The 23,412-nt window shown below is 42.3% G+C and overlaps 1 protein-coding gene across 2 annotated transcripts in view; it reads left to right on the top strand.

Moving 5' to 3' along the window:
- The window catches only part of mbd2 (methyl-CpG binding domain protein 2), a 95,845-nt gene that overhangs the window by 15,285 nt on the left and 57,148 nt on the right, over positions 1-23,412 (top strand). For both annotated transcript variants that reach the window (XR_015107910.1, XM_086170168.1), the window contains exon 6: positions 110-248. Coding sequence is in view for 1 of the 2 variants with exons in the window: in XM_086170168.1 (XP_086026294.1) it covers positions 110-227 (118 nt within the window). In the remaining variant the exon portion in view is untranslated. The remainder of the gene's footprint in view (positions 1-109; positions 249-23,412) is intronic.

The following is a 23,412-nucleotide window of genomic DNA, read 5'->3' as shown; positions in this document are numbered from 1 at the left end:
AAAAGCATTGGAAATCACGCGAATCGATGTATGACGGGTGTAATTTAAGGTTCATTTCTTGGTTCAAATGTTTGTGTGTGTGTGTGTGTGTGTGTGTGTGTGCACGCAGGGATCAGGAGCTGAAGGTGCACCAGGCCAGGAGGAGTTTAGAGGAGGCGCTAATGGCCGACGGTTTAGCGCGGGCTGCTGAAAACACCAGGGAGCTTCTGGAAGGGAAGACGGCCTGAAGACAAGACAAGCGAGAACAGGTAACGCTTCAGACGGTGCGTTTTTAAAGATTCCGACGTGAGGTTATAAATTGATCGGAATCTCGTTTTATTTTTTTTTACCGTTAGCCGCCTGATTTGCACGGGGTGTGTTAGGGGGTTTGCCGCCATCCATTTTCAAGGACATTCTCATTTCTATGGGAATTTGGCAGGAAAATTGAAATTAAAGTTAGTATTATGATGATATCAGAATGGGGTCACTTCAACTATGTTGTCAGTCCAAGATAACCTTAGACTGTGTGTCCATTTATGCATAAATTCATAAAAAACACACACACACGCACAAACACACACACACACATCATGAGGTTTTTCCTTGTTTCTTTGTGGATCATAGAGTGTGTATGTCAAGGATGAGAGGAATCATGTATATACTTCCTTTTATTTCATATACAGATAGATATTTATGTTTCATTCACAAAAATGACTGTAAATTTTACAATTATTGCAATAAAGGACAGCTATTATTGTTCTTATTATTATCATTATTATTATTATTATCGATAATAAGAACAACAACAATGATCATTTATTAAATTATAATTATGTTATTATTCTTATTCTTACTCTTATTATTATTATTATTATTATTATTATATTATTATTATTATATTATTATTATTATTATAAAATTACTATTACTACAATAATAAAAACAACAACAACAACAATAATAATAATACAGCAGTACAATACAACAACAACAACAATAATAATAATAATAATAATAATAATAATAATTATTATTATTATTATTATTACCATTACCAATAATAATAATAACAATAATCATAATCATAATCATAATCATAATATATATTGTTATTAGTATTTTTTATTTTGGATTCCTAGGTATTGTAAGACAAATCCTTAATGGGCATTGGTTCAATCCAAGTTTCATTGTGTTCACTGTTTAAAGACCATCATTGCGGCTTCGTCAGCGATGGAAATCAACGCGTTGTTATGGCACATTTACCAACGGTGTGTGTTTGAAAATGAGTCCGTATCGTGTGTGTGTGCTTGGCGGGGATCACCTTCGATGAAGTCCACGTTTAAGACGGGAAGTAGGGGAGAAAATGGTGTGATTGTGCCGAGAGAGCTCATCAGATCTCCAGATTCAGGAGGTGAAACTGCAATTTATCTTACTCTCTCTCTCCGTCTCCTCCCTGTTCTGAAAGTCCATCAGTGAGAATGTCTGAATTTTTAAAGGGGACGAAAAAAATAGCTCTTTACGTGTAAAAAGATCCCTCCTCAGACGTGCCGGGGGAAGAAGAAGAAGAAAAAAAAAAAAAAAAAAAAAAAAGATAGCGATGATAGCTGGTCGTCATGGCGATGAGGCCTGACTTTGGCTGCGATACGGTGCGAAATCAACGCGTGGTGATGAAACGGCCAGAGACGCCTGAGAAGAAAAGTGGTTCTTTTCGCTCAACCCTAAAAAAAGTTTGTCCTTATTTACATCTTTACCATCGTGACCTTGACCGGTGCCCTCTTCCCCCTCCTGCGCAATGATTGGCTGGACATTTGAAGCAGTGCACGTGTTTGTGTGTGTGTGTGTGAAATTTACGGACGTTGAATTACAACCCTCGTTACACGGCGAAGGCGGCAGTTTTGGACTTGGTCGCCTCGGGAAGTGATTAATTTTGACTTTCCTGTTACCTGCCAGCTCGAGGGGAAAAAAAAAAAAACAGTTATTCTTTTTCAGATTAACATCCAGCTGATTCAGTAAACTGTAAAACATAAAAAATGCTGTAATACACAGCAGAATGAAGGCCCCCCTGCGGATTGCGCTTTTCAAACATGACACCGATTTTCCCGGCGTTACCCCGACACGGCGTGCGTGTTTTGTTCCGACGGGTGTTGTCGCGGAAACCGGAGCAAAGGAAAACGTCCACGGAAAACACCATTTTGTAGGACAAAACACCGATAAAACACCGTAAACGCGTCAAGCTGGAGAGATGACAAGACTTCAGAGCGTCGAGTGAAACTGCGGCGCCAAATCCGATCACAGTTGTCCGATGATACTTTACGAAACGGCAGATCCGAGACTCCTTGAGAAGATCTGCAGAAAATTAGAATATAGTGATAAAGTTCTTTATCTTCTGTATTGCAATAACAAAAACAATAATGTCATACATTCTGGATTCATTACTAATCAGCTGAAATATTGCAAGCCTTTTATTATTTTAATATTGCTGATTATGGCTTACATCTGAAGAAAACTCAAAAATCCTATCTCAAAATATTAGAATATCATGAAAAAGTAATTTTTGTTGTCTTAGTTGCATTACAGAAGATAAAGAACTTTATCACAATATTCTAATTATCTGAGCCGCTCCTATATATATTTATAATAATAATAATAACAATAATACAGTTTGTTTAAGGTGCCACTAACGGACACCGTACAGATATTAAGAAAAAAAATACAGATTCAAACGAAAACAATGAAAATAAAAATGAAAGTGAAAAAGTGGTAAAAAAAGAAAAAAAAATACACAGGACTGTCTCCAAAAATTAGAATATTGTGATAAAGTTCTTTATCTTCTGTAATGCAACTACAAAAACAAAAATGTTTTCTGGAAAAATCCTATCTCAAAATATTAGATTATCATGAAAAAGTAATTTTTGTTTTTTTAATTGCATTACAGAGGATAAAGAACTTAATCACAACATTCTAATTTTCTGAGACGCTCCTGTATTTGCAGCCAATGGTGGAGAAAATGAGGGCATGGGATGCCACTTAGCTTAGCATTTCAAGCATATCAGCTCGGAATTTAAATTTTAGCCCTTTTTTTCCTGTATTTTTTTCATCAAACTTGAACTCCATAACTTTAAATACACAGTCTCTTTTGGAAAACCAAACCGGTGTTCATGCTAACCGCTAACAACAAGCCAGGATCTGCCAAATATTAGCAGGTGGATTATAGCTTAGCAGTTCACATGTGATCTCTGTTCATATTTGTCGTTCCGGCGTCAGGAAAGCCAATTTGAGTTTTTTTCTTTCTGATTTAAGCGCGACAAGCTAACTCCGCTAGCCAGCAAGGGGAGCCAAGACATCTGTAGTAAACAGAGGCTGTCATTAGTTAAACGTATCTTTTCACAGTTAGGATTTGTTGAACTAAAGCCTTTCCTCTGATCATCTCAGCTGCAGGATTGCGTTCAATCAGTCTTTAAGAGCCTGCATCGGTATTTACAAAGATCTTTGACAATATAGGGCGAGAAATTGGTAGTACGTCTTGGGTGAACCCTGCCTCTCACCCAGTGAGGGGGATAAGAAGCCTCCTGAGTGCAGGAGAAGTGGTTTGGATGGTGAAAAAATATAATATTCTAAAATAGTTTACATGACCGGACCCGTAATCTGCCACCCGAATCAAACCTCTGAAATACCGACATCTTAAAAACCGAGCTGTAGCGTGCAACTACCAAATTACAAGAACAAAATCCTGACCCAAAAAGCAGCACAATCAGATCTTTGAGCACCAAATGAAATGGGGACTACCTGAAATAACGGCCGGCTGATTTTATTCCTTGATGCAAACCCGTCACTCTGTGCGGATTTGTACAACATTAAGCAAAAAAGCAAGGAATTCACTTTATTTTACAGACTATAAGCCGCTACTTTTTTCACACGCTCTGAACACTGCGGCTTAAACAACGATGTGGCTGAGTTCTGAATTTTTTGAGGGCGGCTAACAAGCTTCACGCCACCAAAACATTTCGCCTCGTCACATCGGACCGATGAAATTACAGTGGAATTTTGACAATTCCGTTCAATTCCGACACCAAAGGACAACTTTAATGGTTTGAGTGCGCAGGAGGAAGCTAACCGCTAAAAATGGTAACATCTTTCTGTGTAAATATCTCATGTTACAACATGGACACCTGCGGCTTATAGACAAATGTAGCCTATTTATGTACACATATATTTATTACTGTATTTACTGCACTATAAGGCGCATTGGATTATAAGGCGCATATAAGGGGAATATATTTAATTGAGAGCCATATAGTATTTTTATGCATAATAAATTAAATATGTCTTACTTTTAATGCCACCTCTGGTGCTGCATGAATTTGTTCGAAGTGCTGCTTTATATTTGACCATTTCATCGATGCAGTTTTATCATAGCGCATTAGACATACCGCAGATCCAAATGCAAATTCCTCTGTCCACGTAGCCTTGAATGCACGGTAATCATTGTCTTTTTTTCTTTTCGCCATCTTTTCCGTTATAGCAATAAACTAGTTCGCTAGCTGATAAAATTGATTTCTTCACCTTTGCAATGACCCGGACGTGCTCAGAAGCCATTGTCTCCCGACCCGACCAACGGGTGACCCGTGAAACTTATCTTCAAATCTAATTTCTGTTTACTTTTAAATGACACAGTATTATGAAGAAATATCACAAGTATTTTCAACACGAAATGGTCCGGGAGCCAAATGCTGTCATCGAAAGAGCCATATATGGCCATATATATGTGCACTAGATGAAGCTGCGCTAAAGGGAATGTCAACAAAACAAGTCAGTCAGTCAAACTTCATTAATAGAATAAAAAAAAAACAAAACAACGTTCTGACAACTCCGTTCACTCCCAAAACAAGTTAGTGCATTCACAATACGGTACTGTACGTACCGGTAGCTTTCGCCTTCGTTGAAAACAATGTTTTTCCAACTCCGTTTGTCACAGTTCAAAGCTTTTCATAGAACGAAAGCACCAAGTAGGGCCGCCTCTAAAGTCATGGATGTTCATGTCGCTAGCTAGCGCTGTTGCCTTCATAGTGACCGTAATTAATGTTGAATTCTCTGGCCGCTGCTCTATTCCCGTGTTCTACTGCGTGACTGATCGCCTTGAGTTTGAACCTTACGTCGTGCCATTTTGGGATCTTTATACACATAAGTGGTTTTACCGTTTTTAGCGCTGCTACTTCGGCGACGCCCTCTGACTACGGTAGCCATAATTAACCGATATTGATCCATATATAAGGCGCATCTGATTATAAGGCGCACTGTCGGTTTTTGAGAAAATTAAAGGTGCGCCTTATAGTGTAAAAAATACGGCAGTTATTTTTTGCCGGTGCTGCTATTTTCAGATACGCTCGATAGTCTGGAAATTACGGTAATTTAGCATGCTTGCCCTCACACCATTTTTTTTTTTCGCCGCTTATGCGGTCCGTGAAGCAGCTCTCGCAAACTTATGTGTGACGCGTCGCCCCACGGAGGGACATCTACCTAACTGATGCACCAGTACATTAGCGAGCTAATGAATTCCAAACACACTTGCTTACAACTGATTTTACACTCGCGCTGAATTTTTAACACCTGAGTAGTTACACTTGGAAACTTTTAATGTCTTCAATGACGGAGAGGCAGAACCAATCTGCTCTGTCAGAAATGTGTGTGTGTGTGTGTGTTTGTTTGCGTGTGTGTGGTTAGACTTGCAGTGAATGCTGATGGGGTTATCAGCGTCTGATTGAAACTCAACCATGCAGCAGCTTGTGTATGTGTGTGTGTGTGTGTGTGTGTCTGTTTTCCTCTGTGTGTTAGATGGATGCACTGTTAACTGTATGTTAATGATTATTTTAATGTAATTTGTGCGTTACATCACAGTCTGTTGGATTATTGGTTGTATATCATCCACCGAGGCTGTAAACAAAGTCGGGTTTGAGGAAACAAAACCCAAAACACGCTAACTTTTAGAAGCCGCTGCACCAATCCATCATGCCGCCGTTTCCCGGCTTTTCGACGGAATAAATTGAAAGACTTTTGGTGTTTTTAAAAAAAAAGAAAAGAAAAAAAAAAGTTCACTTTGTCCCCTAAACCTCATCCGTTAGCACAGTGAAGGTCATGAAGAAAATAAAATATGACAATGATAATAATAAAATATAGTAATACCTCGACTTGACTGAATTGTGTTTCCGCGAACGAGCTCGTAACTCAATTTTCTCGGATATTAAAAAGAATGAAATTGCAGTCAATCCGTTTCAGCCCTCAGGTTTTGATACGTGTATTTAAACAAGAAAAATCTCTGTTATAAATAACAAAAAAAAACAACCTCACTAACCCAAGCTTACTGTTCTGTATATTTCCTGTGCTTCGTGTATTTGCAAGTGTATTTGCGGTCCCTATGTCCTCCATTGTAAGTCGCTTTGAATAAAAGCGTCTGCCCAATGCAATGTTATGTAATGTAACAAATACTATACAAAAGAAAACAAAAGAGAATTTAGAGATTACATTCTATTTTATCTATTGACTTTGAATATGGGACGGTTTAGGGACTTTTTTATTTGGTGCTCAATCGCTTAGCTTACTCGCTATAGACTTAATGCTACGCTTTAAGCTAAATAAAGCTTGCACACTTTACTACACTTTATCGCTGAACTTAATTAAGCGACGGAGTGAACGGCTCCTCTTTTTAAAACCATCAAACCGGTTTAAGCGACTCAACCGAAGCCTCGTCCGTGGAGGTTCTGCTGCACCAAATCCCCGTAAATGGTCCCGCCTTCTCACAGAAGATGCATCTCACCAAGCACAACTTCTCCATCTCTTCACGGACGAGTCGACAACACACACACACACACACACACAAACACCCCTGACTTAGAGCTCGGCTCACAAAGCAAAAGACTCGGCGACGGCTCCTATCTTGGAAAATTGTAAGTTAACGTAACCTAAGTGAACTCACGGTTATGTGACGGTCGGAGTCTTTTCCGAAGCCACCTGTCAAACCAGTGGTTTTGGAAAATTTCCCGACAAAGACAGACTGAACCAACTCTGACGACTCCTCCACGACTTACATTGGCGGAAATTGGTAAAACAAAGCAGGAAAAGACCCTCCGAAAATACTCATTTTCACTGAAGGGGCACATTAAACGCTAAAAGTATAAATGTAACTAAATGTAACTACTCCTTAGTGTTCAATAACTTGATTTAGCCAAATCCAAAATGTTACATCTGAAGATTCTGTGCAAATGCATTTGTAACATTATGGCTTTTAATTCTTGGATCATTTGTTGTTTTTCTGGATGGCTAACTTTAGCATACCGCAATTTTCGGACTATTGGGCGCACCTCAATATAAGCCGCACCGGCTAGCCAATCGCTATCTTGGGCTTCCTCCTGCACACTAAAACCGTCAGTCGTCTTCTTCAGTGTCGGAGTTGAACGGACTCAGAATTTCCCGGTCATTTCATCGGTCTGATGTCATGAGGATAAATATTTTAGCGGCGTGAAGCTTGTTAGCTCCCCCTCAAAAAAAATCCATATATTGGCCGCATTGTTGTTTAACTGAAAAAAGTCGCGGCTTTTATTGTCTGGAAATTACGGTACTTGGCTCCGTTTTTGGTGTTTTCCGTGTTTTCTTTGAAAACCGACTCGCCTTCCCGTCTTTCTTGAAACAGCCTTCCATCTGCATCAACTTTTCTCTTCCTGGACATTTAAGAATCATTTTTATTTCTCAATTCCACTTGTTGAAAATCACACCGATGTGGATACGCTGCGATCTAATGGCGGGATGCCGTCACTTTACGGCATGAATTGTGGCAAATATAATTTATTGACTTATTTATTTCAAGACAATCAGACCTTTTAAGATGTTCTCCCCCTTGGATTTTAACACAATCCTTATGTAGCACAAAAGGGGAAAATTAGCCTTCTGCTAAACCAAACAGTTCATGCAATGAATAAAAGCCCAAAAACTTACCAAGCCGTTTATAAAAATTGCCTGTTGCTTGACCTGACATCAGATTCAGGATGTTTTTGACGTCTCAGGGTCGCCTGGCCCCTCAAAATATGTTTTTAGATTGAAGCTTCTGAACAAAAAAAAAACGAACAAAAAGAAACAACAAGTAACTCTTACCTGCCTCTGAAGCTCTGTTCACTTTGTATACATTCGCGATCTTTTGCGAGTTGTCTTATTAAAGAAGTCGTGGATGAAGAACGGCCAAGTCGCGTTCTGATGCGCCGTGCACGGTTTTCAGCAAGCGTCGGCCACCGATGCGCTTCATTTGGAAAGTGCGTGACATCACCCATACAGACACGACTTCCTTTTAGTTGCCTTGGCAACGCAAGCACCTTGGCTTTCCACATTCAGCTCCTGTTGTTTCATTGAATTTAAAATGCGGCGCTAGCCAAAGCACGTTTTAAGTTTAGCTCCAGTGATAAATTCTGCAAAAAAAAGGGACTTTCATTGATTCAATATACCGTAATTTGCAGACATTTGGGCACACCTGAATATAAGCCGTACCGGCCAAAAAAATAAATAAATAAATAAATATATATATATATATATATATATATATATATATATATATATATATATGTATATATATATATGTATAGATATATATATTAGCTCCCATATATATATATTTTTTTTAGATAAAATTTAAAAAGAAAATGAAAAATAAATAAATAAATAAATAAAAAATATATATGGGAGCTTATATATATATCTATACATATATATACATATATATATATATATATATATATATTTTTTTTTTTTTTCATTCATATTTCATTGTTGATTCATTACAAATCTAGGGAAATATTGCAAGCCTTTTATTTTTTTAATATTGCCGATTATGGCTTACATCTTAAGAAAACTCAAAATCTATCTCAAAGTATTAGAATATCATGAATAAGTAATTTTTTATTTTTTTTTAAATGCATTATAGAAGATAAAGAAGTTTATCACAATATTCTAATTTTTTGAGACAGTCCTGTACATATATAGGCCACACCAGGTGTCCACGTTGTAACATGGGATATTTACACTGAAACATTATTTTAAAACTTTTAAAATAATGACAATCCTTTGTAAGCTCTATTGTCATTTCCGCTGTTGAGGACTATTTTCCGTACTGGGTGGACACCCGTTGCGGCCGCTTCACATTCAACCACAAGGGACTAAGAGCACGTCGCTTTTTATTTTATCTCACATTTTTTTTTTTCGGTTCCTAAATGACACAAATACACAAGCGGGGACCCTCGTGAATGACAGCATAAATGCACGGACAGGAACTATCAATTATTTCCTAGTTTAGCCCACACTTTTGTATGCAAGCGGGTGAATGTGAAAGTTGTATAGTGCTTTGTATGGCTGGGAGATGAGAAACACATTATAGAAAATACATTTACCCTTTAGTTTTACCATTTGTACAATTACCATTTAGCCACTGTGCTTAAATGTGCCCAGCAAGAAGTTCCTCCTCCCCTAATGGCTTTGGAACAGAGGAAAGTAAACATAGCCACCTTGTTAGCTAACCTCTCATGGGTATGTTAGAATTTTCCACAATCATCCTCCCGACGGATTTGTCCAATTTTCAAACCAGTAGCTGCTTTCGCGCTGCAGGAACGTTTTGCAGTTCCGGGAACGAGGCGCTTCCAGCAGAGGAACCAGCGGGTCTCCGTTCTTACAACCCTTTTTAGCTCCCGAGCAGGGCGTTTTCACGGTTCGATAGGAACGTAGGCACGCCGTGATCGGTGGAGCTCATAAGCTAGGTGCTAGGTGGTACTTCTTCTCCTTGGCAGAGCAGAAACACAACCAATATTCTTCGCGAAATGGAAAAAAGATTGAACTTTTCTGTTGAAGTCTTGCAGAGTCATGCGTCAAGAAGTTTTGTCCAAATCTTCTTGTCATGGTAACCGGATTGAGGAGGTTCTCAGTCATCCAGGTCATGGGGAATTCTTATCCGAATCTTCTTGTCTCGGCAACTGGACTTGAATTTCTTCAAGTCCAGATTTCGGCTAGAATCCACCATGACCCGGATGACTGAGAACCTGCACGGAAATGACCTGCGGGGGAAGTTACCCGATGTGACCGCCAATGTTATGGTCGAGCTCAGAGTTTCCCAACCACTGTGTGGAAAAATGCCCACTTTCACCTGATTGGTCCGAAAATTATTTATCCAACGCAAATAATGGGTAGTGAATTAACCTGTGCATCTGTGTGTCAGAGTGATCAGTAACGCTTTTGCGTGATACGTTTTTAAAAAAGTACTGTAATTTCCAGACTATTGGGCGCGCCTCAATATAAGCCGCACCCGCTAGCCGATCGCTATCTTGGGTTTCCTCCTGCGCGCTAAAACCGTCAAAGTCGTCTTCTATGGTGTCGGAGTTGAACGGACTCAGAATTTCCCGGTCATTTCATTGGTCCGATGTGACGTGGATAAATGTTTTAGCGGCGTGAAGCTTGTTAGCGTCCCCCACCCAAAGTCCATATATCAGCCGCATTGTTGTTTACATGAAAAAAGTCGCGGCTTATCGTCCGGAAATGACGGTACTTGTATCTGCGTAAACAAACAGGCAGCGTTGTTGAAAACTACCAAGACGAGTGAGAAAGCAGCGAAAGCTGCTATAAAGTTGCTGAACTCGTCTCTAAATCCAAACAGCCGCACACCGTAGCAAAACATTAATACTACCTGCCGGCAAAATCATTGTAGAAGAAAAGCTCGGCTCTGGCGTCGATAAAGAAATAGCCCGAGTTCTCTCAAATAATACCATGTCCAAACATATTGATGACATGTCTTCAGACATTGAAAAAAGTGTTCTGGAAAAGTTGCACATCAGTGGGAAATTTGCATTGCAACTTGATGAATCTACAGATATTAGATATATTAGATTTCACACGAAGTAAATTGAGACTACGGTTTCATTCTAATTTGTTAAAAAATGGTTTTGACATATTTATTCGGTGGCGTGCCGTGTGATTTTTTTTTTTTTTTTTTTTGGGAAACACTGATCTCGGTGGTCTTGGTATGTAAATGGAGGGGTTGATGGGCAGATCGATCTCGACCCGCCCGAAACCCTGGCAGTTCCATCGGGAAACTCCTTACAGGTCATTAGAACGTAAAGAAGCCTCTGGGACGAGGCCTGAAACATCTTCTGGTGAAGAAATTCAGGTCCAGTTGCAGAGACCAGAAGATTTCGACGAGAATCCACCGTGACACGTATGACCTCCGCGGACACGTGTTGAGAAGCTAAACCTTAAATTTGCGCTAGTGTCACTTTTATGATGTTTTCCGTCTAAAATAAATGGGCCGACTGGAGGCGGCGGGCGGAGGCCTCGCTCTGGATCGGCATAAGCCTGGCAGAATGGCCGTGAGGTTTAAACTGGATCGTGTTCATCTCCAGGACCCGGCGATGCAGCAGAGGAACTCCCGAGGTCACCTTCACGTTTTCTAGCCTCAAAGGACCAAAAGACACGATGTGCGCCTTGGAGGGTTTAGCAGGGAACGACTTCTTCAGCCAGAAATCGGCCTCCTTTCTCATCTGATCCTTCGCGGGATGATCCTTATAGCTGGTTAGCGGCCGCAGCGAAGCCGCCCTTTCCACCTGCTGCCTCTTATGCCTCGGCGCCTGCTTCGGCTGTCCGTTGGGTCTCTTCACGTTACGCTTCAGGGAGTCATTCAAGATTTCGAATTGAGGCGTGACCCAGTGTCGAGGGAAGCAGGAGCGATTCAGTTTTGGTAAAAATCGGCGTTCCTTCTTTGGAGGTACGATCTCAGTCGATTGGGGGGAAACGGAAAGGGGCGGTAGGACCTTTCTGGCCAGAGCCTTCGGTGGGATACAGTCGCGCTTCTTTCTTGCTTTCGCCGGAGTTCGGTAGTCGGACACGTCGCGGCTCACGTCGCCGGAACCCGTTTCTCCTTCGGAAAATCCTCCGAGGCTGCTTGCAGGGGTTGCATCTTTGTACTGTCGGCTTGTTCTTAACTGGGTCGGACCCGAGGCCTGGTAGATATCGGCTTCCTGTGGGAAACATACTAATATAGACAGACAATACGCGGATATTATTAGTTCTGCAATTGAAAACATACCTTCTGTTGTGACGTCGGGGATGAACTGTGGACGACAGGGAAACATCCCTGAGCCCAGGCGTCCGGATTGGCTGGAACCGGCTCCGGCTCTTCGGTCTGATGCGCCTCCTCCGGGCGGTCGCCGTCGTCGCGGCACAAAAACTGCTGCCCCAGATTCTGCACGAAGTAACTTTTGGCCCAGGATGAGGTGAAGGAGGCGACCTTGAAGGCACGGATCGGCAAAATCAAAAAAAAACGAATTTCCATCCCTTGAATATAATCAGTCCGGTCTTGAGTCCGCCTCGTGTCATTTCATAACACAATAGCGATGGCGGGAATGTTGGCGAGAAAAATAAAAAGGACGACGTCCCAAGGACGACAATGTCATGACAAGTTAGTCGCGATGGAAAAGCTCGCCCGCTTTCCGTTCCGTCTTTTTTTTCCCCCCCTGCCTTTAAAATTTATTTTGCATTTTTCACTTCTGGAGACGTTTCCCACGGACTGAATTTAATGTGACATCCTCTTGTCGGCGGCGTTTGACGGCCAGCAGCCGGCGCAGAACGACCCCGGCGGATAAACATTGTTCGGTTCATCAAAGCAAACATCTCTTTTTCCGTCACAGTGTAATTATATAGATCTTGATGAAACAGCAAACTGTATTAAAAAGTTACTCATCCATGCCTTCATCCCCTGCAAACCAGACTACTGTAATAGATTACTCATCCTACCAGAGAGCGACAAAAACTAGCTCTTTGTCCCATATGGTTCGCTTCGGATCGGCACGACCTAACCTCCGAAGCCCCGGATGACCTTTGACCTCCTCCCTGCCCGACCTTCTCCGCCGCCGTTCCCCCTCCCGCCGACCCCCTGACCCCCATCACCAAAACCGAGCCCCGAACAGCGGGAGGTCCGAGTCTTTGCCGCCCCCCTTCCCCCCCCCTTCGCCCTCTGGAATTCCCCGCCATCACACGTCGGGAACTCGGGAAATCTCTACTAACCTTCAAAGCGCCACTCGAAACCCATCTGCTCACGCTGGCTTTTTACAAGACTTTGTTTAATTTAATTTCATCGGAATTATTTTCATTTCAGCTCGAACGCAATCTAGAAATCGAATGTATTATTATGATTATTATTATTTCTGTTTCAGAGATTAGTCCAGATCCACATCAGCACACATTTCAGTGTCTTGCTACCTCGCAACTACTTTCAGACCAGACTTATTTTCCAAAGGGATGAAAATATATCGACTGTTTCCAATGATGTGACAAACAATTTAATTTAATTTAATTTAATTTAATTTAATTTAATTTAATTTAATTTAATTTTGTTTTATTTTATTTAAGCTCCATAATTCAATAGAAATCCAATATATCATTATTATTACTATTATTGATATTATTATCCTGATATTTTATTATTATTGCTGTTATCATAATTCTTATTCTTATTCTTATTCTTATTCTTATTCTTATTCCTGTCACATATATGATTCCAGATCCTTCACATCAGCACACTAATTGCAACTAATTTCAGATTGGACTTGTTTTCCAAAGTGATAAACAAATCATTGATTTCTGGTCTTCTCCAATAGTGTGACAAACAAGTCTGTTTAATTTAATTTAATTTAATTTAATTTTGGCACAAAAACGCTATAGAAATCAAATTTATTATTATTATTATTATTATTATTATTGATATTATTACTATAGATGTTATTATTATTATTATTATTATTATTATCCCAGTTTCAGAGATGATTCCAAATCCTCTACATCAGCACACATTTGAACATCTTGCCACCTCACAACTACTTTGGGACTAGACTTACTTTCCAAAGTGATAAACAAATTATTGATTTCCGACTGTCTCCAATAATTGATCATTTCCGAACTTCTTCACCTGGCCCTCCTGTTCCTCGTCCAAGTTGATTGTAGAATTTAGTCGTTTCGTTAATCGAATGCAGCAAGCGATCATTTAGTTGGAAAAATAAAGAATGTTATATTTTTTTTTTCCGAAATTCTGCAAGGTTGGAGAAATATTTACTCGTTTAAACAGTCACAAAATATCAAACATAGATGACCGTAGGAAATTCCCAAATATATATATTTTTTTTATAAAGTCAAGGTCAAACCCTTGAATGGAGGAAATTGGAATTCTTTGTTCTCAGTCAGACATTTTATTTTTTTTGCCATGGATGTATTATAGAAAGTTATTCACGCAGGCTAGAGGTCATTATTGACAGCGGCGGCGGCGACGGCCTCCACATTTCCCATTCAGGAAACACCCCGCGGTGAAAATACGAGCGCATTTCTTCAAGATCCAGACATTTTTAACTCCCGGAACGCGTCGAAGGGCGTACTTAAAAGATGCTGTTAGCGCCACCTCTCCCGGGGCGCGCATCTGCCTTTTTTTCTTATTGAGTTCTATAAAAAAAATAAAGACGCCGCCGCTCCGGCTCCAGCTTTTTACCTGGCTTTGGATAAAAACTCTGAAACAGGCGTCCATGATTTGGCCCACCAGGTCGGCCATGATGTCCCACGCTATCTCCTCTACTTCCTCCCCGGCGAGCATTTCGGTCCATTGCGCCGCCGTCAGACAGCCGGGGATGATCTCTTCTTCCCAGCTCCGGTTGTGAGGTGTTGCCGTCTGCAGAGCGGACCGACGTCCGCCCTTGTCGTTGTGGACTTTCCCCGCAGAGTGCGCCATCTTCGGAGGTGATCAGAACGCCGGGTCTTCCTCCACCGAGCTAACGGAGGGCTTTACTTGGAGACATTTTGGAGGAAGGGGACGCAAAAAGCCCGGGAATTCAAGACGAGCAAAAAAACGATGTTTCGGCCAGATCGCGGTCGGAGGTCGAGCGTAATTTTTTTGGGGGGTTTTCGGAACACCCACGCGGCAGTTACACCGTGGCCGAGGTGGCGGCTGTTTGCGCAGTCGTTCCATCACAGAGGCGTCTGTGAAGCCGGGGAAAGATGTTTGTCAGATCTGTGAAGCTATTCCGCTGATGCATGATAGCGCCGCACCGATTCACAGTGACATCATAGACCGCCGCCTCTCCTGTGGTACAGAACGGCCTTTTCACGGCCAGATGTAAACCCAAAAAGGTCGGATCAAATCCTCAAACATGGCCGAAATGCTGGCGTACTGGCCTCCTTGATTTAGGACCTACCATATTTTCACAACCATAAGGCGCACTGTACCAAAAGGCACAGTCTCAGTTATGTGTGCCATTACTGTTTTTAACACACATATAAGGCGCACCTGATTATAAGGCGCGGTGTTATATACAATCCACGCCCCCTTTAATGTTCTCATGATGACCTCTACCACGTCCGCCTTACAACAACAACACACACAAGCATACAAGTCTGCGTATTTAAGCTGAGTTCGATATTCACATTTTTTTACCGTTAATCGTCAGCAATCGAACCCATGGAAGTCCTCATCCTCTGTTTCTGATTTGAACAGCTGCGCTAAATCTCCATCAAACATGCCAGGTTCACTTTCTTCACTGTCAGAGCGCTTATCAACAAACGATGCTGGCTTTTGTGAACGAACAACAGTGCCGGCAGACACGTTAGCCCGAGCATCTACAATCCATCCGCAAATTGTGGCGTAACTCGCCCGGCGGTGCCTTCCACTCTTAGTGAAACCGTGGTCTCCAAGAAGACTTTTCGTGCCCCGTTGTGCGTATCGCTACCATGCTGGTCCCCTTCTTCTGCACAGTGACTCACCGGGATGTCGAAAGTGAGCGGCACCTAGTCCATGTTAGCGATGCGGCTGGGCTGGATGTGTTTGTCAGGGATGTTTTCAGGGTTGTTCAAACAACATGTTCTGCATAACTCAGAAACACGTTCTTTTATATACAATCAACGCCCACACTTCCCCCTTTAACATTCTCATGGTGTTCTCCACTACGTCCGCCTTACGACAACAACACACACAGGGCGCACTGCACTATAAGGCGCACTGCACTATAAGGCGCGCCGCACGTTTTGAAGAAAATCTAATCTTTTATGTGCGCCTTAAAGTTGTGAAAATACATAATTTTTCCAACCAGCCAGTGTCCTCAGTCTGATGGGAAAGATGTAGAAACATGTATGCAAAAATAAACATTTAGCTACCAGGGTAGTCACCTGAATTTTACCTCCTCAAAGAACCCTAACGTCCAAATCATGGCGGTTATGATCGCCATATTTCCCGCGGGGTCCCCCCCCCCCCCCCCCCCCAAACAAACTTTCCATTTTGGCCCCTCCATCAGTCCGACTTAAAGAATATCTTTATCGCCGGGGTGTTGTTTGTTCTGCGCAACGCCTGCATTATATTTCTTTAGCGACTGTTGCTTGAGTAACACGTCTGTTGTGATATATCTGTTGTAAACAGAAGCTGCGCTCGTGTGTGTGCGTGTGTGTGTGTTGTCAGATGGGACGTGCGTTTGGGTGTTACCGCTCTAAAAGCAGACAGATAAGAAGGCTTTTTTTTTTTTTTTTTTTTTTTTTTTTTTTTTTGAAGCACATTTGTTTTCTGCGGAGGGAAAATCATCCATTAATGCAGATTTATGCAGATTGGCTGGATGGAAGTCGTTTGGGCGAAAAGAGCCGCTGAGAGTCGAGGAGTGATTACTAATGGGTTTTTATAGCTGGACCAGCGAGAGAGGGGGCATTGGCTACCCTATGTGTTGTGTCTGTGTGTGTGTGAGTGTGTGTGTGTGTGTGTGTGTGTGTGTTTGGGTTTGCATCTAGCTGTTGAAACAACCATTTTGAATCTCAGAAATCTCAGTCTGTTCGTTTTTTTTTTTTGTTTTTATCCACCCCCCCCAACCGTTATGACTCTTGCGGAAGCTTCTTGTTTATTTATTTATGGCCCGAGTTTCCATTCCAGTTCGTTGGGGCGATTCAATACGACGGGAAGGCGGGACAGCAGGCGGCAACGCCGTCACCCGGCTTTTCTTCCCCGACGCAGAAATAACAGTAAAAGAAGATACTTCCAATCGGGAGGTTGGCGGTTCGATGCTTGGCCCCGCTAGCCGACATGCCGAATGCACTTTGGTAAGAATGTGACCCGATGTAAAGCTGCTTTAAGCACTACTTCCCATTGATTCACCGCCGGACGCAAAGCAACGGACGAAAAATCCCTCTAAATTTCCGCGAAATAGAATATATCGGAACAGCAAAACAGAGAAATGTTCACTTGGGAAATGGAGAACACAATGAAAGTTGTGTTGGTTTAATGTATGAGTAATCACCCCGGCAGCGAAGGCTTCCCCCCCTCCATGTGCGTAATGTGTTGCAATTTAGGCGAAACGACACTCGTGGGTGAGCTTCGGCGGCGTTGCCGTCGTGATGGCGATGCGGGCAGGGATGAGGGGCTTAACGAGGAGTACGACAGCGATAGTAAAGGACACCCTTGAGTAATATCATATTATTATGCAGCGCTTATCAACAAAATAAAAGAGTAAAGTGTGCGCTCTTGAAATGTGTTTGCCCGGGAATATACCCAGACTGACTAATACCTGGAAAACAATCAATCATGGTTCCCACTTGTATGCTTTAAAAGGGTTTTACGCTGAATTGCGTTCGCCCAATCACACGCTGACGGCTGCGGAGCCGCCTTGCGAGGGGTACGCACCTCGTCGCGATGGAGCCCGGGATCGAACCGCCAACCTTCTGATTGCACAGAGGCCATATCCATGAGCACCTTGCATTGATCCACACAAAAATATCTGATGTAAAAATAATGAATTCGACCAATTTTTCAGTGATAACGGTGGCTAATGCTTGCTTTCTACCGAAACAATCAATTAGGGATCCAACTTGTATGCTCTGAGTGTTTTCCACTGAATTGCGTTTGCTTATTCAAGTGCCGACGGCTACGGAGCTGCCTTGCGAGGCGCGAAGCATACAATTGGGAACAACAGGAAGGGGTACGCACTTTGGCCCACTGGAGTTGGGGATCGAACCGCCAACCTTCCGATTGCGCGGTCGCCATGTCCATGAGCGGCTTGCATTGATCCACGTGAAATTTCTGAGATAAAAATAATGAATTTAGCTCATTTTTCAGTGATAATGGTGGCTAATGCTTGCTTTCAACCAAAACAATCAATCATGGCTCCCACTTGTATGCTCAAAGTGTTTTCCACTGAATTGCGTTTGCTTATTCAAGTGCCGACGGCTACGGAGTTGCCTTGCGAGGCGCGAAGCATACAACTGGGAACAACAGGAAAGGGTGCGCACTTTGGCCCACTGGAGTTGGGGATCGAACCTCCAACCAGCTGACTGCGCGGACGCCATGTCCACTCGCAGCTCGCATTGATCCACACAAAATATCTGATATAAAAATGTTGAATCTCGCAATTTCTCCAGTGATTACTCATGTTTGCTTTCACACCAAAACTACCAATCACGACAGCAAATCTTGGAGGAGGAGCATACAGACGTTTTTCTGACGTGACTTCGCCCACGCAGCAGTAAACATCGCCAGCAACGCGTTTCGCTCTGTGCCGCTTCCCTGCAACCTCCGAGGGTCCGACCGTGACCGTGAGCGTGAGAATAGGAGTGAACGTCCGTCGTCCGTCGCGCAGAAGACGAACATTTCCCTCAATGCCGGCGGGTTCCTTTAAACGCCGGTGATTTTTATCTGATCGAGACAAAAGATTTCGCGCCGCCGACGGAGAAAAGACTCTGACCCTGCGATAGGATCGCCGTGTCGGCGGCGTGCGCGAGGACGGAGGGAGGGAAGGGGGCGGAAGGGGGGTGGAGGGGGCGATTATTTGCCCGGTATCCTCTCTGAGACTCAGATTTTTGCAGCATTTTGCAGCTGCTGGTAATTAGATGTTGAGACACAGAGAATTATCAGCTTCAAAAGCCTCCCACAATGCCGAGAACTGCTGAGTGTGTGCGCGCGCCGGCTGTCAGTCAGCCGGATTGCCTCGATTAAGCAGCTGATTATCAGGATTTTCTAATTATTAGGGGTGTAATTAAGACTGAGCCGGGGAGGGCCGGTCTGAAACGCGGAAAAATACCGAAACGAGGATACAGACACAATGGAGCGCCGAAACAATGAAACAGTGAAACGGCAAAGCGCGCGGATCATTGCGAAGTCTGCCGGGCGGATTTAGCAACATCTGGGCCTCCTAATGAATGACGGGGATATGCAAATCGGCGCGGCGAAGAGTTGCAAAATTTCAGACGGAGAAGCGAAACCGCTATCGACGCGCGAGGGTGGAAAATACCGACTGAAGCGGCGCAAATATATATTAAACAAAAATCAAAAAGAGACATTCTGAATAGGAGGACGGGGACGACGGCGGCCCGTGTGATGTATACTGGAAAAAAATAATAAAAGTATTTAAATTCAATATTTACATGTATCGGGTGTCAGAAACGGCGCATATTGGATAGATTTATTTCAAATACAAAGAAGTATTCAGGGGAAATGAGACAAGAGGTGCGAAACGGGGAGATTTGAAGTCGAAACAAAGGTTTCGGAACGACGGGATTCCAAGTTTTGATGGGAAGGATTTAGAATTGAAATGAGGAGGGATCTTTTTTTTTATTTTTTTTTTAAAACGGACGCAATGAAGGATTCAAATGCGCTCGGGAAGGGAAGGAGGGGGTCGTTAAAAATGCATTGAGGGATTTAAATCGGAAAGACGGCGGAAAGAAAACGCTAAGATATTCAGACAAAGGTCAAGCCGAAGTCGAAGACGGGCATTTTCTTAGATTTGTAATGTTTATATCGGGAAATAACATTTCTGTCCGACGCTTACATTCGATCGATGGGGATTCATCGACGATAAGGAGGCGGACAACAGGCGGAGGATACAAGTAGCTTGTGGACGTTCGTCCTTCCACCCCCCCCCCGCCGTTTACGCGCTTTTTACGTCGTACCTTCAAAACAGCCCGCCGGGAGACGTCGTATTTTCCCGGCTCTTTGCCGAGCAGATTGAGAGGCGCCTCCGCGGCGTTGAGCCAAAAGCGTAAAATGGGAGTAGTCGTCGTAAAACTGTCGTGTAAAAATTTTATTTTGGTTTGATGCGCGCCAGGTTTTTCACAGTCCGATGAGCGCGCGTGCAAAAAAAAAAAAAAAAAATAGTTGAGAGTAAATCTAAAGCTACATGCGTCTGGTTTGGGCATCTTATCGCGAGTGGGAACTTTTTGCAGTTTCTAGGATCGGTTAAGGGACCGGGGATGGTGGACCTCAGTTCCTAGAACCATCTCAGTTCCTAAAAGATGCTTGGTGATTGGTTGAGTTCACAAGTCACAGCTGTTACCAGATACTTCTTGCAGATTGCGTGGCAATATTTTTAAAAACAAACAAAACAAACTGTTTTCCAGCAACAAAATGAACAGGAGGTGCGAGAAATGAACCGACCGGGAGGTTCAAGCTCTTCTGGTCTTCTCCGGGGTTTCCAGGACTCTCAGAGGAACGTCAATATTACGGCCAAAATAAGTGCGGCGTTAGCTAAATGCTAACTCCGTGCTGTCCGTGTTGTCGTTATCGTCGTCTTCGGTGGTTTGTTTTCAAGTGCGGCGCTTGTAGCAGTTGCTAGCATCGCACCGGCTCCTACCGTGTTCCCTCAGCCGCCTGTGGGAATGTGAAAAAGGTTAATCCCATTCCAGGAACTGGTTCTCAGAGCTAAGCTATTAGAAGTTTTCTTTCCGAAAACCAAAACTAGAGTCAGCCGTGGGACAAAACGACCTCGCCGGTATCTTAGCATCGACTCCCTGGTTATAAACTAACAATAAAAACATTGTCTCACCGATTCATACCGATTGAAACAATCGTCCTGTTGCGAAAAATAATCACAACAAAACGGAACGAGGGAGGATTTAATCAGGGTCTTGATTTGAAATCCTGAAACATTCAGAGCGCTAAAAGGGAAAACTCCCATTTTTATTCTTTATCTCATAATATGCTGATTTATTTATTTTTTTTTTTGGGTGGGGTTGGGGTTTCGGGGCTTGAGGGCTGCTCGGCTGCTTCATGCACACGCCTTATTTGTAATTAAAATGCTTTCAGACGAGCTAATTACACCCCCCTCCCGCTAATGCTGCAGGAAGGAAGGGGCGGAGCCAAAGGGTTAATGGAAAGGCTAACGATTAGCATGGAGGCTTTTAGAACGGATCCATCTTTTCGTTTTCGTTGTTGTTTTTACTGTTGTTGCTGAAAGTGATATTTATGGTTTTACCCAAAGCAGCACGCTGTCAGTGACGGTGCGTGCGGATGTATTTTTATTTATTTAGTTATTTATTTATTTTAAAGAAAACCTTAACAAGTCACTTTGGGGTTTAACTGGAGAACCAGGAAGAGACGGAGTTCAGACGAGAGGTTTTTTTGCTGGAAGCCACGTTTCATCTGCGAGGAGGAGATCTGAGTGCTCGTTAGCTCATGCGCGCACACACACACACACACACACACACACACACACACTCACATACACACCAAGTTGATCTTTGCTCAGCTGTGGGGACATTCCTTGCATTCCCAACCCCAAACCTCCCCCTAAAAAAATGGAAATTCAGTCATTATCCACTCCCATCGTGCCGGGAGGAGAAGTTTCTTACCCGAAAACACCCCTGCCTGAAGTTTTTTTTTTTATTTTGGGGGGAAAAAAATCAGTTTTTGAGTGCGATGAAATAATCAAACACTTCATTGCTCCTTGGGAGGGATTCACTTGTGCAAATCAGGGCTTGTTAATGGAACAACTTGTTTTTATGATGGTATATTAAAGATGCTTTTAGCAAGAAGGCGCGCCCGGAACGGCTTTTCTTTATGAGGACCGAACTGGGCGCTGAATGTCACCATCTTCTCAGAACCACCTGTGCACGATTCACGATCTCTCTTCCGATCAAACCTGTGGAATTTATATTTTATGTTTGAAAATGTAAAGAACCAGGAGCCTTTTCGCCGTGACGGGAAGCTTCCAAGCCGCCAGGTCGCTCTATACACATGCAAATTGCATAGAAGCTGATTCATATGAACGAACAAAAAGTAAAACTGAATCGAAATCACGACTGTTTACCCTGCAGCAAGAAGGTTCCTGGTTTAATTCCAGCGGTCGATGGTGGCGTTTCTGTGTGGAGTTGCATGCAGCCCCGCATCTGGCCGGGTTCCCCCTTCGGTCCAAAACAACGCAGCAGATTAACAAACCTAATGAATGAAAAACAAGCTCGGATTATTCATTCGTTCATTATCGGAACAGCCACTCAATCTGTCGCTCAAACCTGATCTAGAGACGTACAACCGTTCACCATCTCATCACGTTATATAGTCATCCTCTCATTCGCCACATATCGAGATAAACATTAACATGACATAAAGAGACGTACAAATATTCACTCATTCACACAGACGCGCAACCGTTCATACAAACTTTCACTAATACAGATATTATATAGTCATATCTGCATTCACCTTCTGATCAACGTCACATGGAGACAAGATAAGATAAGATAAGAACAACTTTATTAATCCCGAAGGAAACTGTTGTGCCAGTTACAGAAAATATAACAGTAATAAATAATTAAAAGAAAAAGGCAGAATTAGAAGTAAAAATAAACTATAAAGTGTCTCAGTGAAACTATAAAGTGTCTTAGTAAACAAGTGATAAAACTATAAGTGAGGTAAGGAGTGCACAATATTATGATAAAAGGAAAAATTGTAGTGTAGCTGTTATGAAATGAAATATTGCACAGTTCTGAATATTGCATAATGAAATGAAATATTGCACAGTTTTTTGTTTTTTTTTTAGGTTAAAGATAGGTTTTTATGGTTGCCGGCGGCTGAATGGAGAGGAATTAAAAAGTAAAAAAAAAGATGTACAAACATTCACATGCACATGGAGACGTACAGGACTGTCTCAGAAAATTAGAATATCATGATAAAGTTCTTTATCTTCTGTAATGCGATTCCAAAAAAAAACAAAAATGTCATACATTTCGGATTCATTACAAATCAACTAAAATATCGCAAGCCTTTTATCGTTTTAATATTGCTGATTATGACTTACATCTTAAGAAAACTCAAAAATCCTATCTCAAAATATTAGAATATCACGAAAAAGTAATTTTGGTTTTTTTTAATTGCGTCACAGAAGATAAAGAACTTTATCACGGTATTCTATTGTATTCTATTGTAAGTCGCTTTGGATAAAAGCGTCTGCCAAATGCGATGTAATGTAATATAATGAAACAATTCACCCTTTCAATAACGTTATATAAATACAAATAAGCATTCGCTCCCATTGAAACGACATATTGAGACACATTTACTCACTCATTCACCCGTCAGATAAAGACATACAATGCATGAATTTCCCCTTGGGGATCAATAAGGTTCGATATCAATCA

Source organism: Fistularia commersonii, chromosome 23 (genome assembly GCF_037954325.1).
Source record: "Fistularia commersonii isolate RoL2024-O1a breed Wild chromosome 23, RoL_Fcom_v1.0, whole genome shotgun sequence".
Taxonomy (NCBI): Eukaryota; Metazoa; Chordata; class Actinopteri; order Syngnathiformes; family Fistulariidae; genus Fistularia; species Fistularia commersonii.
This window is presented reverse-complemented; position numbering and strand designations above follow the sequence as displayed.